An 18,984-nucleotide genomic window follows, 5' to 3' on the forward strand; every position below is an offset into this window, starting at 1 on the left:
CCTAGGAGGCCCTGCTTCCAGTTTGTTGAAATTTCGAAAGATATGATCTGTAGTCTTTCCTTAGATTTTCCCATTTATTCTTGCAAGTTTGGCCTGGATTTGTACCTCGAAGAGTAAAACCGGATTCCTCCAACCCATTTGCAATGAGATCCCATATTAGCTTCTTACTAGTCTTTAAGTCGCTCAAGGACTCCCAATTATCCTCCAATAAACCTAACAAAAATATCATGGATATGCTTTAAATTGAATAAATGGAAATGGAAAAATAAAACGTACTAAAAAAAACTTCAGTTGCTTCACTATCAATGGTAAGTTGACTTGCAGTTTTTTTTCCATTCCAACATTCTTTGTTGTTCACGAATTTATCTGATTCGTTGTCCCTCACACCATTTGCCATTTTTATTCATTTAAATCTCAATTAATCAAAAAAAGGAAAACTACAGAAGTTTTAATTATGACATAAATAATCTCAATAAAACTGTCTGCTAAATAGCCTACATGGTTGCAATATTTCTGTATATTACCACATAAAATACAGCAGGTTTGCAAAAGACAAATGAATTGGTTCAACTAGAGCTCAACGGTGCTCCAGACCACCGTCGACGAAATTCAACTTTTTCAGTTCAACTGAAAATTTGGGTTGACGCCAAAACGGATATGTCAACTGACGAAGTAGAACCCTCTAGTGGCGGTAGACGGAAAAACAACAGTTGATCAAAAAAGTTGAACCAAAAGTTCACGCCAAAATGCACCCTTAGATCTGGCATCAGGATACTGGCAGATCGAACTAGAGGAATCCTCTAAAGAAAAAACTGCTTTTATTGTAGAAAATAATCTATACGAATTTGTTAGGATGCCTTTTGGTCTATGTAACGCACCCGCGACTTTTCAGCGCTTAATGAACCATATACTTAGGGATGTAGCTGGACAAAAAGCTTTAGTTTACTTAGATAACGTAATAATTTTTTCCGATTCTTTCGAGAGCCATCTGAATGACGTACGAGAAGTCTTTTCCCTAATTAAAGGAGCAGGACTTAAATTAATTTTAAAGAAATATCAATTCATGAAACAATCAGTGAATTATCTTGGGCATGTCATTTCTACTGACGGCATCGGCCCTCCTATTAAAAGTTAAATATCATTACTATTCGCCTAAGATGAGAAAAGATATAAAAGAATATGGCACCGCTTGCGAAGTTTGCATAGCAAACACCAACTCTACTCTCAGAGCTTTCTTTTTTCCTCATGAGCTAGCAAAATTCCCGTTTCAAGTAATCGGGATAGACTTTTTAGGCCCTATCCAACCCATGTCCCCTAATGGAAACAACTGTGTTTGCGTTATCACCGATTACTTCACAAAGTACGTGATCGCTGTTACCCTACCCGATCAAACTGCCCGTAGTACGGCAGAATGCATTTATAAACACGTTGTGTTGACCCATGCCCCCCCAAATTTAAATTCTTCTGCAAACAACTCAACATCGAACAAAAATTCACCACAGCATACAATCCGGCGAGCAATGAGGAGACGGAGATATTTAATCGTACCCTAACGACTGTGCTAAGAAAAGAACTCGTCGACGGTCAAAATCATAAATGGGAATATGTGCTGGGTGAAATCTGTTTTGCATACCACGCGTCCGTCCATTCTTCCACCAACGAATCTCCATACTACATGATGCACGGCCGGGATTGTAATTTTCCCATGAACAAAATTTTGGAGGAAATTCCCGAAGCCGTACCCTCATCAGGTGGTTACGTGGACAAACTCCTAGAAAGACTACGATACAGCTTCCACTGGGCACGAGAGGAAAACGAAAAAGCCAGGGAACGACAAAGAGAACAATATAACAAAAGGGCGAAAGTCTTCGATTACAAACCGGGAGATCGAGTCTTACTAGACGTCAGAGTCATTAAAAAAGGCGACAACAGGAAGTTCCCTTCAAAATTCGGAGGGCCTTATCGTGTCGTGAAAGTGTACCCCAACCGCACAGTGGATATAGCGGGCAATTCATACAACTGCCAACTAGTGCATTGTAACAGGCTTAAGCCGTTTTATGAAACTATGTTATGGATGGACGATCCGATGCCAGATATCGAATCATCGGTCGAAACAAGAGACCGATTCCGGAAACACATCGCCACCCAAACTAATACAGAAAAACAACAGGAAAGTGAAAATGACTACGAGCACGACGTGACGGAACAAAACAATATTATGGAAGACACGGAAGGGGAAAGTAGTGGATCTCAAAGCGACGCGACTTACACTACAACACTCCGAGTGTAACCTTGCATACAGTGGACGACATGGTTCCCGAGCACATGTGTGACACTCCCACTGAAACATGTGTTCCAAGTGAAAATCTTCCACGGCTACGCGCCAGGTCGACAGTAAGACCTAAGACGCGTCTTATCGCCAAAATTTAAAACCTAAAAAATAAACAAATCAAGATCAAGAGAGGTCATAAAAGTTCAGTGCTGCACAGTGGACGACACTCGTGGGACAATTAGCCGTTTACAACCGAACAGCCTAGGTCAAGATCCTCCAACGAAAGCTCACTAACTCTACAACACGCTGACGAATGGCGGAGAAATGAGTTTTTAAGGACCTCGAAAACGAACGTCAACCATCCATTACTTCCCCAACAAACTGACAGTCAACATGTCTACTTCCCAAATTATCTCTGATGAAGACTGGAGTCTCATCGAAGACATATGGAAGATGGAAACGTCACTCAACGACACCGTTGAGCTGGACGACACGATCACGGAGGCCGACGAGTCCGCCAGCCTCCCAGAAACCCGCTCCCTGTCAACGGAGCTCGGCATTATGTATCGGACGATGCCCTAGATGAATACTTCGTAAACCGTAACGCTCTTCCGAGCACAACCAACCATCTGGACGAAACTGCCAACTGGGAGAACATCTTCGCCCTGGACCGCTACGTGGGGCGGCTCACCCAACCGGGTGGAGATAGCGAGCGGAGATGGACACCATTCGGCCTCCCCCCAGCAGCGTGGCCACCGTCCTCCTACAGCCGGATGTCCACGATGGAGCTACAGCCGCCGAGAGCAAAAAAATGCAACTCCATCACCGACACTATTCGTGGCCCCCACACGTCCAGGCTGGACGATCAACATAAACCACAGGGAGCTCTTCCTTATTTTTCTGTCTTTATTGCTCGCTTTTGTTTTATATACAACTATGTAACACAAAAACAAATAAATGTTACCTCTTTTTGCAATAAAAATAAATAAATAAAATAAAAACTTTGTCAAATTGTGTGCCAACAAAAAACAAACAAAAAATAAACAAACAAACAAAAAAAAACGATAATAATAATAGTAATAATAATAATAATAATAAAATAAAATTATAACTGGCACGTTTTTTCAGTCGGATGTCCACGATGGAGCTACAGCCGCCGAGAGAAACTCCATCACCGGGACAATTCGTGGCCCCCACACGTCCAGGCTGGACGATCAACATAAACCACAGGGAGCTCTTCCTTATTTTTCTGTCTTTATTGCTCGCTTTTGTTTTATATACAACTATGTAACACCAAAACAAATAAATGTTACCTTTTTTTGCAATAAAAATAAATAAATAAAATAAAAACTTTGTCAAATTGTGTACCAACAAAAAAAATAAATAAAAAAACAAACTAAAAAAAAAAACGATAATAATAATGGTAATAATAATAATAATAAAATAAAATTATAACTGGCGCGTTTTTTCTGGAGACACCCTGTTAATGCTGCACAAACTACCGAGAGCCCGTATCGGCCATCAATAGTATGCGCCTGAAAAAATCGGATGAAACTTGCTATAAAATCATAATTGATACGCTAATTCTAAGCTCGTTGACCGTTTTCCCCATCTCCTTGCTCTATATCACCCTTACTCATTCTGCCTTTACCCAGCTTCCACCCTGTAAAATTTTTGCCGTACATATATCTCGGGGAAACGCCCCAGGAAGCAATATGGTGCGCCCTCTATGATATTTTCACCCTTCTCTTCATACAGCCATATAGCACTCCCCTTGTATTGCTTTTTTCCCACTCCTACCGTGAACAAAAAACCAACATGCCATATTTCCACAATAACCCTGCGTGACACGACTGTCACGCGGACTGTTACCCACTTCTTCATACCATAGGATGCTTCTGATAAAAACAGATAAGGCTCCAACAGCTATACGATTGAATAGGCTACATTATCAGCCATCCGTATACTATAACCCACCCAACCCCACTCCCTACCCTCCGCACGCTCCCACAATAGCAAATCGCTTTTCTTCGTGTAAACCCCTGATAAACGAACTCCCACCACAATCACGTCCCTCACCCCCACAATTTAGGATGTCGGGAATACAGCCGGATACAACAGCGTATGCGAACGTACGTTGCGGCAGCCCATTTTTGCCATCTCTCACTTCTCCCTTCATTTTTGTCTTACGCACCTTCCCAATTGCCCTCCCTTCACGCGACAACGCCATGTTTCCCCCTGTAGCTCCCCTTATCCGACCAGCGACCCCTAATGCTTACTACCCCATATAAGATAGGATGTTTAAGATACATATAGATAATAATATTAATATACGGCCATATGCCATTGCTCTCCACATATATGTCCATCCCCCCCAAACCCTATAAGTGTATCACAAAAGAAAAAAATAACAAAAACAAAAACAAAACAAAAAAAAAACAAAACCATTTAATGCCTGGAAATACGGTAGTAAATCAAGGTGTTTTTATGATTACCTTAGATAATGCCAACCCTCGTCACGCTACTCCTACTGCTCTCCTCGACAAACACATTCCGGATCACGACATGCGACTGCAACAAGCCAAGCGGACTCGGACTCCTCCAATTTTCCGATGGTTCCTGCGAACCTGCCACACGCAATTCGAATACGAAAGTCGACTATCGAGTCATGACCGACAAAAAAGGCAGCTTTTAACTTACCGGGATGCATCTGTGGTATATGGAAATCAATTAAGCATATCACGATCAATTTCGTAGGACAAGTTATTAACGTTCCGGAACGCATCGCCATGGAAATGACAGCAGTAGAGTGTGATATAATGAGACAGTCAAGGTGATGTAACGAGAGCCTAATGATGAAATCAGAAAACAAATGGATATTTAACCAAGAGCCGGAGGACGTAGGATATTGGCTAAGAACCACCACTGTGGTTACAGTCAACTGTATGTTAGAAGAAGTCGTCCTTTCCCGAATTGATGAAGGAGACATAATAAACACGCCACTAGGAAAAACAAACGTATCCCATGGATCCCTATCCCATAACCATCTAACATTATTTTGGATCGACACCTACGGAAAACCAACTGATATCGCAATCCAACAATTAGAGAAAGGCGTGGGATTCTGGTACGAATCTTTAACGAACGGGACTTGGATCCTCCAAGACGACTCCAAACAGTTGGACTTTCACGTACGGTTGACGCCACGCTGCCCAACCGTGAAATGCGACAAAAAAATAGACAGTTGCACCGTGATCGGAGACAACCATTTGTTCATCATTAAATACCCATTGGGATCGTCCGCAGTTACCGTACCATCCGTCATCAAGTATATTGTGACAAAAACAAATGACCCTTTAGATATCAACATCCGACAAAACGCAAGAATCCAGTATTTGGAGGACGCCGCCATCCGTCACGAAAATGAACTTATCCGCGTCATCCAGAGCATGCAGTGCGACCAACGACGTGCTAGGCACGCACAAGCCGTGTCAACTGCCCAATACAATGGATGGATGGCAGCCGCACAGCTGGTTCTTCGGCAATGCATCAAACTGATCGCCACCGGAAACATCGTCTCAGCCCTACAATGCACCCCTACAACAGTAAATTTCACGACGGATACAACTACTTGTAGACCTCAACAGCGGTTCAACAATTTCACCATTGGCCGTTCCGGCTGGGAACTCACTGCTTTCACGCCATGCTACTGGGCTGGAGGTATCGTGAATTTTAACGACCAACCTCACGCCTATCGCAATAACACGTGGCAACCGGTCGAAGCATCCGTCATCATCCCACAGCGCAATTTGGCTGACGCTTTCCGATATCAAGACGTCAATTTCTTCGAATACCAACATCAAACCAATCCCGCTTATACGGAAGTCCTCATTAGCCCGATGGATATAATGGCCGATATCACAGCCTCCATGAGCGAACACTCTCTGACTGTCCCCAATCAAATTACAGGGACATCGGCTATCGTCGTATCCGCCGCCGAGAAAGCAGGTCTCGGATCCTTTACCAATTGGTTCTAGAATTTTAAAGTCTACTCATTCATCATCCTCCTCATCGCTATCTTCCTACTAATCGCTCGTGCTTGTTACGCCCTCGGATTTTGTGGTTTGATATGGAAATGTTGTTGTAAGCACCCACGTCCTCCCCCTACGGCAGTTTACCAGCCGAGAAGCAGCCGATCCACAGGTCCCTGAATTTTCTTTTGGATTGCAGGACGCAATCTAGTATGACGGCGAGCGATGTAACGAAACGCCAAGCTAAGCCCCTTCTTGCCCCCCTTTTTTTTTTTGCTTAATTAGACTAAGACCTTATTTCTTAAACTCTCCTTAACTTGATACCCCACTAGTCGACCTAGTTATTAGACTTTCTAGAAAATATAACAAGCAGAGAGAACAAGTCTCGGCACGCCCGTTATAAATAGAAACTTTTACGATTTGTCAAAAGCTGCCCAAAACGGCCATTACCTGCCATGGCTAAAAATAGATATATTTTTGTCTGTTGGGAATTGCCCGATACGGCCCGAAACTGCCCGGCCTATTTTTAACAATCGTCCAAATTCACCCGATACCGCTCGAATTTGTCCGCCTATACCTCTTCGTAACGTCCAAAATCGCCCGATACCGCCCGATGTTGTCCTCGTATACCTTAACATTGTCCCGTATGTCCCCCACGGGATGATGACTAACATATAAAAAGCCACCGCAAACTCCAAAAGGTCAGTCAGATCTACTCTGCCTGTTCCGTGTGCCAATTTAGGCCTCTGCCGCTCTTCCGCCGTCCCGCTACCGTAAGTCTTGCAAGCCGCAGAATAAGTACCCTTTAAGTAATCACTAAATAGCTGTTTGACTCTTACTTTATTACGTCTATGCCTTGAAGTTAGTACCCACTGGTAACCTGTAAGTGTCATAAGTCTTTTTTCCTCCATTTACAAGCTTGTTTAATTATTCTACGGGTACCTGTTGCAAATCGGTTTATAATACACGGCTCACGGCTTTTTATTTATTGCGTGCGTGTTGTTTTATGCTTGCTAAGTATACAAAACATTGTGAGTAAAGACGCCGCATGAAATTAACTTTTTCGTATTGGAGACAACATGACAACGTCGTGTACTCCTTTACACTACTAGGATTTTTTTATTCTGTTCTGAAATCCTACAATGACGACTTAAAGACGATTTTAGCAGGTGTTGATGACCGGCATAAACTGCTCTAATACACGGATTTTTGTAGTCACCGATGCTTTCATTTGGGCGTTCACTGGGACGAATTTTTGCTCTATAAAAAGAAATGCAAAGGATAGTTTTCTACCATGGAATTTGAACACGTGTCTCCCGCATGACAGTCGAGTAGTCTAGCATATACGCAAGTTTTAATTAAATTTAAATGTTTTTAGACTTACACATATTACAGTGAAATAGTTTTGGCTTCAATCATTAAGAAATGAATTTTGAATCAAATTTAGCATTCAATAAATCTACACCTTGCGCTCTTTGACCAAAATACCAGTAGAGAAAACTTAACTATTATGATTTTCGATAATTGGACTTCCGCATCATAGACTGAGCTTCTTCTTGTTAATTAATCCCTACATATTGAAAAAGAAATTCTGGATTATTATTTGATGTGGTGTACGTAATTCTTACAAAATTGAACCCCAACGCTACACTGTCAATTATGGAAACGTAGCTTTTAAAGAACGTGATTCGTGATTTATTTTTGAAAAGGACCGTGGCTTAAGTGCGTCCTTATAACGTCCTTTGGCGGCCCAGTACTGCACGTCCTAGTAAGACAGATTTAGGATAAGTTACTGCATTAAATTGTTATGTGGGACATTACTAGACCTGCAACCCTTCGGAAATCTTGTAAAACGCCTTGTTTTCCACCATTGAAAAAATCGTCTAGGTAAATAACTAGCCGTATTCCCTGTTCTCTCAAGTAGTTTACGGCTACATTCAAAAGCTTTGTAAAGGTTCGTGGTGCGGGTGACAAACCAGAGGTAAGACAAAAAAATTGAATACTTTTCCCTTCCCACACAAAACGTAAAAAACTTTCTGGATACCGGTGAATGGGAACAGTAAGATATGCGTGTTTTAAATCCAGTTTAATTAGCCAGTTACCCACTCTAACAACGCCCTTGACCGTTTCAATATTTTCCATTTTGAAACGGACATACCGAACAAATTATTCGAGGCTTTAAGATTCACAATAGGTCTGTAGCCCCCAGATTTTTTGTTGACAAAAATCGAACTAACGAAACCCTCGTTTCTTTCTGACACTTCCAAAATTGCGCGCTTTAACAAAAGGCTTTCTACCTCAGCCCTACACACTTTCCTAATCTTGGCATTCATTTCCACTGATGGACATAGATCGTCTTGAACGGAAAGGGTGACAAACTCAAGGACAAGACCACCGGCAATGGTGTCCATAATCCATTTGTCGGATCTAATTTCCGACCATTTACCGACAAAATATTTTAACCTACCCCCAACTGCTAGGTTTTCGGGAGGAATATGAGAAAAATCAGAAGACTCAACGAAACTGGTCTCCCGCGTGTATCGAGCTTGGCTTCTTCCACCACTTCCACTAGCTGGCCTATCCGCTTCTGGTACTGCCATGACGACCACCCCTGCTTGCAGCTCTTGGTCCCCGCGTCTGCGATCATGGAATTGATGATCTAGCTGACGCCTCTATGCGGTTCAGAGTTTCTTCCTGTACCGCTGACTAAAGCATAGTCTCTAGAAACTTTGACCAAATAGGTTCTGGGACGACCATAGGATCTCGTAACTTTACGAGAATTTAATTGCTGCAGCCTTACGGGACGTCTCTCTGGATAGAGATCACGCTTACGTTTTTCAACGCGTTTTCTTGCGCTGCGACTGCTAGGCGGTGAACGGGATCGTGAATGAGTCTTTCTACCTGGTGATGGAAGATGCGTCTCGGCCGCTGCAACCAGCTCGTCATAGTAGTACCGACGGTGGTAGTAGTACCTGCTGTACTGTTCGCTTTTCATATCGTTCTCTTCCCTTCTCTCTTTATCATCTAAAACTTCTCCGCTGTTTTCCACTACAAATTTTCCTTCCTCTGATCTCTGGGCAGCTTCACCAGGGAAAATATTTGCATCTCGTCCACGTAAGAGGCAACATGGAAATCAATTGATGGAGCAAAAGAGCCCCCGTGTAGCTTGCACCTGACTCGCACAAACTAATTCCTTCACCACTGTTCAGTTAAAGAACAAGCTTGAGTTTTCATGTTACGATTCAAATACACAAGAGTATGACACATATGAGTGTGCTGCTATCAAAACTGTATTTAAGTAATACTTAGGAATATTTCATTACAACGTGACTTACATGAATATTCCTTTAGACCGGAACTCGAGAAAGCAACTAGTGTACAATACGTTCAATGACAGATGCCAGGAAATCAGAGAGGGCAGGAGACTAGACACACAGCTTTTTATACAAGACGTGGGTCACTAGATGGAGCTCGGTGCATTAACAGTAGGATGGGTTAAACTGGCAGAGCCATCTAGTTTGTACATAATTCAATACGAACAACGCATTTATTTCTACTTGACATTTCTAAATCTAATGCACTAATTTAAAGTTTAAAGCAGGGCTAGCTGGTGTGAGAGAAACCACGAAAATGACGTAAAAAAATTGTGACTAGAAAAATAACAACCGTCAAAACTCAATTCATAGGTGGCAGTTACAGTCATGGGACAGTTGAAAATCGTTGAAAAATCTTCCCTCGTTTTCTAACAACCGATAGGCAAAATTCACAACAACTTCTGGGAAAAAATCCGAGAGTGGGAGTTGACATGGCCGTGGCTACACCAGTATTCTATTACTCTGTTATGAGAATCATTGGGTTGGGTGCACAGGAACATGCCGCCTGACTGATGATGCCGACATCTGGAACATCGCCAGAGCTGTTAAGTTCCTCACCTGTAGAAATCCTACAGTAAGGAACGTATGCCGGGAGCAGCTCCACGACACCATACGGCGAGGGTTCAGAACTAAGCCCCCAGTAGTGTTGGGGAATTTCTTTCATGATCCGTGGTTGGGGGATTCCACAGACTGAGGTATGCGAAGGCAGGATCTAACCTTTGGACCCTTGCCCGACAAGCTGCCAAATGACTAGGAGTGTGGATTGATGTATTCGGTGACAAAAATCTAAGAATGGTCAACGATAACGAGACGAAACTGATACTGGTTTCACACACTTAACCACTTTGAAGAAGGTCTCCAGCCCGCCACCAAGAGGCACAACACCATCCAATTTCTCTTGAAAATGCTGCTATTCATGCATCGCACCAACGTCTCTGTAAACAAAGCCATCCCTGCAAAACGTTTAATACTAGATGTTAAATTCCAATTATCTGGTTCCTGATTGATGGTTGACGTCTTGGTCTGCAATGATCAATGGCTGTTACGGCGCAAAATAGTTGGATCAAATATTGTCGTCTGGCAACGCGCGATTTAATGGTTAAAATGTATTAAGCTAAGACCTCTGTTTAGCACCATTGTGTGTCTGCCTTTTGTCTGCTAGTCCTGTCAGTGACAAAGCACGCTGCTAGACACTTACAGCTAGTTTCCATTTGTCTCTCTAATTGAACACTCTTTCTTCCTTAGTTTGCTCTGTGTTCTTTTCGTGTGTTTCATATTTCTACGCATTGTATGTGTTTGTAGTTGCTTGAATCAACTCCCTGTCCTAAGTCAAGCTTTCCCAATCGGCAATTATTATGTTTGTATGTCCTCATAGCATGCTAACTCTATCTCTTGTCCCTTATGTAAGCTCGCCCAAGTCTAGTGTCCTTAGAAGCATCTGTGTGTGGTCCATCAGTTTAGGTGGTAGCTTTCCTACCAGTTATGCCACCCTAGGTAAAATGTCCTTTTGTTCTTAGTCATTTGATTGTTCGTTAACCCTCCTTTGTGAATATAGACACCACATATATACACATCCGAGCTAACCAACACTCTAATTGGCCAGTCATTCGTCTAACCGCTCCCTGCTTACAACAGTGGAGCCGGATCAGACAAGCTCCTGAGTTCCCTACATCTAGCTACAAAACAACGGCTATGGTTCAAATCCACTCATAGGTAGATGATTTTAGGTGATCTTTTTATAAAGTAAAGTATATATTACTACTTACTTTCATTTTTTTCTATATTTTCCTTTAGAAAGTAAAGTATAGTATACAGTGGCTACCTAAAGTATCGGAACGCGCGAGAGAACCTTATGGGAAAAGGCGATTTTCTCGGCGCTCCCAGCAGAGTTGTCGCGTTTTCTCCCCATTGGGTTGGGAGAAAAAACATCACCATTTTCTCCCAAACCAATGGGGAGAATACACCCGGAATATTAAAACGCGACAACTCTGCTGGGGGAAGAAAGGGGAAAAAAGGATAAATTGATAAATTGGATTTTCAAATTGAAATTCATTGGGTTAAATTTAAATGAAAAAATTTGAAAATGATGTGTATTGTAGAATTAGCGTAGTTCTGTTTTTTGCATCTTTTTCCGTAGTTTTATTACAAATAGTTCACTAGGTTAAAGTCTATTTTACCCGACCAACGTAAATTAAAGTAAAGTAAAGTAAATTAAGTAGTTTACTTAACTTGTTTACTGATTTGGTCACTAAATATACTGAATTGTATATACCGAATCGTTCTCTATTTACTGTCAGACTTATAAAAGTTGCTTTAGAATGACACTGTTGCCAAACGTAGTAGTAAGGCGATGTTGCCGTCATTAAAGTGTAGTATTTACTAAATTGTTTGTTTAATATGAATACACTTATAAAAAAAAGTATGTTGGGTAGCTGTGTGGTAGAGCAATGGATTAGTTTGCTAGATGTCACAGGTTCAAATCTTACATTTTCATTTAATTTTAATTTTTTTTTTCATTAACTGGTTTATATGAAGTAAATATTAAAATAATCGACACTTTGCTATAGTTTTCCTTTATTGTTTATTGTTGTTTTGTTATATTTAGTACTATTTATATTTAGTATAGTATAGTATATAGTATATATATTTAATATTCTACTATACTTTAGTATACTACAAACTATACATTGTAGTATATATACTTTACTATACTATACTGCACAAAAAACCAGTAGTAATATGAATTTAAATATACAAATATAGTAAATGAGGTAGCATAGTGGTAAAGCACTGGATTACTGTGAGAGAGACCATAGGTTCAAATCTTACATTATCATTTTTATCATACATAAATTTTTATTTAAATAATTGAGTAATTGAGTTTTCATTTGGTGGTGTATACGTTCATAATAACAGTCTGGTTTCAAGTATGGATATCAACGGATCTATTTTTCTGACCTCGTCAAGTGAATTTATCAAAAGTTACAGTGAAATGTTGGAAAACTTTATGGATGTGAGGAAAGTGGATGTGTTGAATATATATACGAACAATTTTCTACCCCGTGGGACTGCCATCTAGCGATTTACAATTTTTGGCATGGAGGAAAACTACACACCCGCAAGAGGCTCTCCCATCGGGCGGAAAAAAAACATGGTGATTCAAACGCCCGGTCATTTGGTTGTTAGACTTGATGGTGTGTGGTATATAATTTTTAATACGGATAACTTATATTGGTAAATATTTTATTTTTACTATACTTAATATACCCACCCAAATTTCCTGTTTTCCTTGCTTTGCTCGGCCTTTGTCCCGCTTAGTTTCTTTAGTAGTATAATTAAAGGTTAAGTTCATTAAGTTTAAGTTAAGTTAGTTAAGTTAAATTATTAAGTATACTGTATAGACTTTCATTCCTTATACTTTACTACTTTATTATATTACTATACTATACTATACTTTACTTTACTCACCCAAATCCCCTATTTTCCTCGCTTTGCTCGGACTTTGTCCCGCTTAGTTTCTTTAGTAGTATAATTAAAGGTTAAATTCATTAAGTTTAAGTTAAGTTAAGTCAAGTTAGTTAAGTTAAATTATTAAGTATACTGTATAGACTTTCATTCATTATACTTTACTACTTTATTATATTACTATACTATACTATACTTTACCCACCCAAATCCCCTGTTTTCCTCGCTTTGCTCGGGCTTCGTCCCGCTAAGTTTCTTTAGTAGTGAAGTTATAAGTATAGTTTATTAAGTTTAAGTTAAGTTAAGTTAGTTAAGTTAAATTATTAAGTATACTTTGGTCGGGTAAAATAGACTTTAACCGTTCACTAATAATAGGTCGTAAAAGTAGCCACATTTCCATAAGGCTCTCTCGCGTGTTCCGATACTTAGGGCTCGGAATAAAAACACCCCTTCCCACCATTGAAAAAATCTTTAAAAAAATCACCTAATAGCTGACCCCTATAACTCCGTACAAAAAAAAATTGGTCGCTTTCCGACGAATGCGCTGTATTTAGGAGCGCCGAAAAAATTGTCTTTTCCCATAAGGTTCTCTCGCGCGTTCCGATACTTTAGGTAGCCACTGTACACGTAAAGTAAAGTATAGCTTCAAAGTAAAGTATAATTTAAGTACACTTTACTATACTGTACTTTACGCTATACTATACTTAACTTTAATATCAACTATACTTAATTTATTAATTTTACACTTTGGGGAGGGGGGGTATTTTGTTACGTAATATCAGTAGGGATTCAATCATGTCTAAAATGGAAATATATTTCTTAGCTAATCAAAAAACTTATAATGATTAACTTATGATAGTGATAAGTTCTATTATAAATGTATAAAATAAATATAAACAATAATAATACTTTGTTCTGCCCTTGCTCCAATGGATTTATATAACTACTTGTAAGACATTGGATATATTGTCAATAGTGTGTCTTGGTCCATTCATATTTATAAATATACATAAGTATTTATGTACTGAATATAATTGATATATTAATTTGTATCAATACCCATAGGGCACAGATTGGTCCCACGGATATCCACAGTATATCGAATTCGAATAAGGGTGACATTTTACGGACATCCGCGGAACAGCCCGACCCCCGGATTTCTCGGGGGGGTCTCGCCCTCGGGTATCGACTAAATATTACAAGACATCCCCGGGAAGATGCCGTCGGACATTCTAAGAACATCCGAATTGGCTTCTTATGGCTCTAAAAAAGAAACTTCTGCAAAAACTAGTATTCACAGTCGGAACTTACCCAAGCTTCGTCGCTCTGTGGCATTGTATTTCATTTAATTATAAGAGAAGCAACGATGAATTGCAAATTAAAAAGTTGGTAGAATTCGGCTTCCATAGAGTGACGTAGTTATGAAGTCCTCTTTTAGTCTGTTTGTTAGTTATAAGTCATGACGACTGTAAATTGAAAAGAACAAGCTAAAGTCTATAACACTTGCAGCATATTCAGTACCTCCAAAAATGGCTAACATATTTGTAAGATGCCCGATTCACGGTCTAGTGTCTCTGCCTATTCCACTCCACCCCTTCCACTGCACTTTACAGCATAATTCTCTCGCAAAAATGAAATCCATTATAGACTTTGCCAAAGTCGATTCATAAGTCACATGTCCTAGATCTTCAATTAACACAGCAGACTAAAAAAAAAGAAAAATTTGACTGCCAGTGACTAAAAAAGATGTTGACTTACTAAACTAACTGAAAAATCTATATCAATCAACGCATTGTTGAGGGCGCTGACATTTCCCACAAGCTTCAGGGGGAGATCCATATTCTTGTCCACAGTTTTACGAAAATAGCCTATGTTCTTCATTAGATTATTCCCAACATAAACTGAGGAAGGGACCAAAATCCTGAGGATAAAATTGGTTACATTTATAGATTCAAGCATCTTTTTCTTCCAGTCATCGTCATCTGTAAGAATAATGACAAAAATTAAATGAACTAACACTTAAAATAAGGATGAAAGATATGTAAATTACCAATCGCAAGCGTGGTGTCACAAATAGAACCAGTGGCATGATTTACTGATAAAGGGTCGTGATCTGAAGATCCATTCCAGCCAGCTTCGCCATAACTAGACACAGTCCCTCCATTTAAAGTGGCTGCTTTACGATTTTGAGAAACAGCGACACGATCTGAAGAACCGGTGTCGTTGCGAGATCCTGAATTATTTTAAGATACAGCAATTATTGTTTTGAGTCACGGAGCCATGATTTAAAAAGCCAGTGTTACCGTTTAGAAATCCTTAGTCATTTTGAGGTACAACGCCATATGAAGAGCCTGCTCTGTGATTTTTAGTCACAGATCCACGATTTGAAGCGCGAGCTCCACGTTTTGCCGAACCAGTGACACGAATTGTAGATCAATTGTTACCAACAATAGATCCAGTGTCACCATGTAGAGATTCGTCCTCACGATTTGAAATATCGGCCGCACCATTTAAAGATCCAGAGAATTCGCCATCAACAGCTGTCAGGGACGAATGGCTAGAGGAACCGAATTTTCCGTCTGAATGGAAAACTGGCTTCTGTCTTTGAAAAGGCGGTAATTTTTTCTTGGGCGTCTACTCCTGAGATGGGAATGGGTGGATTGTGGAATTCCGCGTGGAGGCGACAGTTTGCTCAAGTACAGCTAAATCGCCGCACGAACTGGAATCTGCTGTAATTGAAAAAAATGTACTTGTAAATCGAGCTAATCACCGAATATGAAAAACCGTAACTTTCAGTAAAATAAACACTGACCTAACGGTTGAGGTGGAATCTCCCGTGATTCAAAACTCTTGTCGTCGGCTTCCGTGGTTGCTGCCAAGAAATTTGAAATTTTTCGGATTTCGTATGTTGCTTCGTCCTAGTAGACTAGTTGTGAAAACCAAGAGCTGTAAAATATTACCAATCAAATAATTAAAGTATTACTTGGTCTGCATTGAGTCACGACATCCATGATGTCGTACTCTACAAACGTCACGTCAGGATATCTTCTTTTTTTAAGCACACCAACGTCCAGTCCCATGTGTACATGCCGTTAATATGAAAATCTGGTCTTGGATACAGGAAATTCCCGGAGTCGGTGTCTACCCAATGTTCTGGTACAATTTGCACGAGTTCCACTTGTTCTCCACAAAGACCTATTTGATTAGTCGAAACAAGATGGAAAGACAAACTGGCGGCTACTGAACCACACGGAACGCCAATCATTGGATAGTTTCCTTGAAATTTCTGTTCGTTAGACCGCATGCCTGGCTAAATAATATAACAACTCATTAGTCGTAAAGCACGAATATACCAGCACCAAATTTAACAAAAGAACAATGAAAGAAAAATTACTTACTTCGTTCGCTATTTTTGGAACTGAGGAACTCGTACCGTGGTAGTTCGCCATAGTGAATGTGGTCTCATCAGCAGCACGTCAATCGCTAAATGAAAAAGCTTTAGTCAGCTCTGCAAGATGGCTATGGGTAACTACCCACATCAATTTCTTTATTGAGCACACTTCAATAATCGATTATTATTGTAATCAAATTCACTTTATAGCCACTAGGATCGCAGACAACTATACACCTCATTTTACCGCGATGAAAAACAAAGGATTTCTCTTCAAATATTTTACATACCTCTAAGGCCGCTAATTCAAACTTGATAGGCTTCTGTTCCTTGGCAGCACTGGGTGAACTAAGCCTGAAGGCCTGCCCATTTTGCCGCTCTATCCCGTATGCAGAACGATGCTGTTGTCTTATGATAAGCCACCTGAAGTATTTTGGTCAAAGCGGCAGGTTCATCCATCAAGTAATGACGCTTCTCCCACAAAAGCTAAATACCAAAGGAATTTTATTAGTAATCGGTACACACAATGCAAACGCGTATATTACAGTACTTCACGTTCATACAGATCCATTTTGGCAAAGGATCCACTTTGGATGATATCCATGTGCGAACGTTGGGTGTTGTCATCCAAGGCGCTGAAATTACGCAACTCATCACTTGGAATGACGGTGGATTCAACAAGCGGAAAATGAATATCAGCGTCATCCATCCAGTCATTTCAATACTGAGCAAAGGAGTTGAATGACCACGAGGATGGCACCCGGCCGTGGGCATATATCCTGAACGCTTGTCCGAAGCTGGCGGCCATAAAGGAAGCAGTCGACTACCTAGATTATTAATAACATCTGTAGAAAATTAGAAACTAGACAAATTAATTTAGACTAAAAGCAGTCGTACCTTGAACGAGGGTCCAATTAGGATCGCCGTAAGTAAAAAAATTCTGTGCTGTCCATCCAAGTTTGACTTGTTCAGCTTCTGATCCCCTTCCTGGATTACCTTCCACCACTTTCCTTCGACCGTAGACAGTAAGAAAAAGGCGTGATTCACGCAGGAGAGTACAAATGGACACGCTACTGGAGCTGATAACTTCATCAAAGACGATACGGTTCGGAAAGCTCCAAAAAATTAATTACATACTTTTCGGAAAACAATGGAATAAATAAAGTTAATAATTTTACCTTTAACGGACTGAAGCAGACCTTTGGGTTGTGTGTTGCTAGAGTTTACCAGGAGTCGATCAATTTCTCCGTGAATGATGTCGATGAGAACGGAGACCGTCGCGTGAGTGAGTGCATCTCCCGGCTCTCTAGACAGCAGATCGTCAACTTTTATTTCGATATCTTTGATGTCATCTTCTGCAGTCCTAAGCAAAGGCCTGGGCACTTCGTCTATCTAAGCAGACACAACAAGACATCCTTTTCCAGTTTGATACAGTGGTGGACGTACTCGTAGTCGCCAAGGCACGAATTAGGTAATAAAAATTCAGCCATGCCACAGACCTTGGGCGCATATTCTTCCGACTTGAGGTGAGTGGTGGCACCCAATTCACAAATGACGCGGCTTATAACGTGATCTACTCGACTGCTAATATAACATGTGAAATTGGTGACGGGGTGGTCCATAGAGAAATGTACTGCCAATTTCACTGATATGGACTCGGTGCAACTTGACTCCAGTATCGAACTAGTCTAGTAAATAAATTTAAAAAATGTAATAATAATGATGGTTCAGTTATTATGAAAGGTATATTTTCTTACCACGTAACCTGTGTTGGTTTCTTGCTGGTGTTGGTTTCTTGCTGTTGTTGAGCTTGGGTGTTGAGATTACAACTGGTGAGGGTAAAGATTTCTCGACTACGTTGAACTCAACGAAAAGCTGCCGATCTGGTGATACTTCCAAGTATGGAGCCAATCCCGCGTATGATTGGGATACTGACTCTTCTTTGCTAGTTGCTACTGGCATGGGAAACACGCTGTAAATCTGCAAGGCATAATTGAATTCGAATACCGGCAAATGGATAAACAACCGAACGTTGCCGCTCACAAGCACCGCTCCCACCCTGGCCTTTTGGTACGCTCTCCAGTTATTTCCTTCTTGTAATGCTAGTGTCAGTCCCCAGCCTTGAGGCAAGGCCTTTCAAACTGAATCTACCGCTTGAGCCAGTACACAGGAGTGGTGACGGTCTCCCTATGGCTGCATCAGCTAGGCCGGTCTGCCACCCGTGTAGGACTTCAGCCGTCCAATCTAGCACTCTATTTGCCTTCTCCAAAGACCTCGTTACCTTCTGTAGGAAGAATAGCTCTCAGACTAGGTGAGTCCAGCTATCATTGAAGACTTTTCTCAGCTGTGCCTGCTCCCGCCGAATCCGACCAGTTACCGCCATGAGAGCACTGATCTCGGCCTCGTGCTCCGCCAGGTGCCCCATAGTAACATTTAACATGGTCGCTTGTT

The 18,984-nt window shown here is 40.8% G+C and overlaps 1 protein-coding gene, 1 long non-coding RNA gene and 1 pseudogene across 2 annotated transcripts; 1 reads left to right on the forward strand and 2 right to left on the reverse strand.

Moving 5' to 3' along the window:
* Positions 1-11: 11 nt before the first annotated feature.
* On the reverse strand, positions 12-752 carry LOC123466471. The gene is made up of 3 exons (XR_006644109.1): positions 525-752; positions 277-413; positions 12-213 (listed from the first exon to the last, which is right to left on the reverse strand). It is a non-coding gene; the product is annotated as an uncharacterized LOC123466471 (long non-coding RNA).
* Positions 753-5,124: 4,372 nt separating this feature from the next.
* On the forward strand, positions 5,125-6,309 carry LOC116918589. The gene has a single exon (XM_045171158.1). The coding sequence runs from the start codon at positions 5,125-5,127 to the stop codon at positions 6,307-6,309; it is 1,185 nt and encodes a 394-aa protein (XP_045027093.1).
* Positions 6,310-14,588: 8,279 nt separating this feature from the next.
* Positions 14,589-16,591, reverse strand: LOC116923891 (annotated as a pseudogene).
* Between the last annotated feature and the right edge of the window lie 2,393 nt (positions 16,592-18,984).

This window comes from Daphnia magna, linkage group LG3 (genome assembly GCF_020631705.1).
Source record: "Daphnia magna isolate NIES linkage group LG3, ASM2063170v1.1, whole genome shotgun sequence".
Classification (NCBI taxonomy): Eukaryota; Metazoa; Arthropoda; class Branchiopoda; order Diplostraca; family Daphniidae; genus Daphnia; species Daphnia magna.

Bases quoted from the DNA above. Each gene is read 5' to 3' on its own strand.
- LOC116918589 (XM_045171158.1), top strand. From the start codon at position 5,125: ATGATGAAATCAGAAAACAAATGGATATTTAACCAAGAGCCGGAGGAC.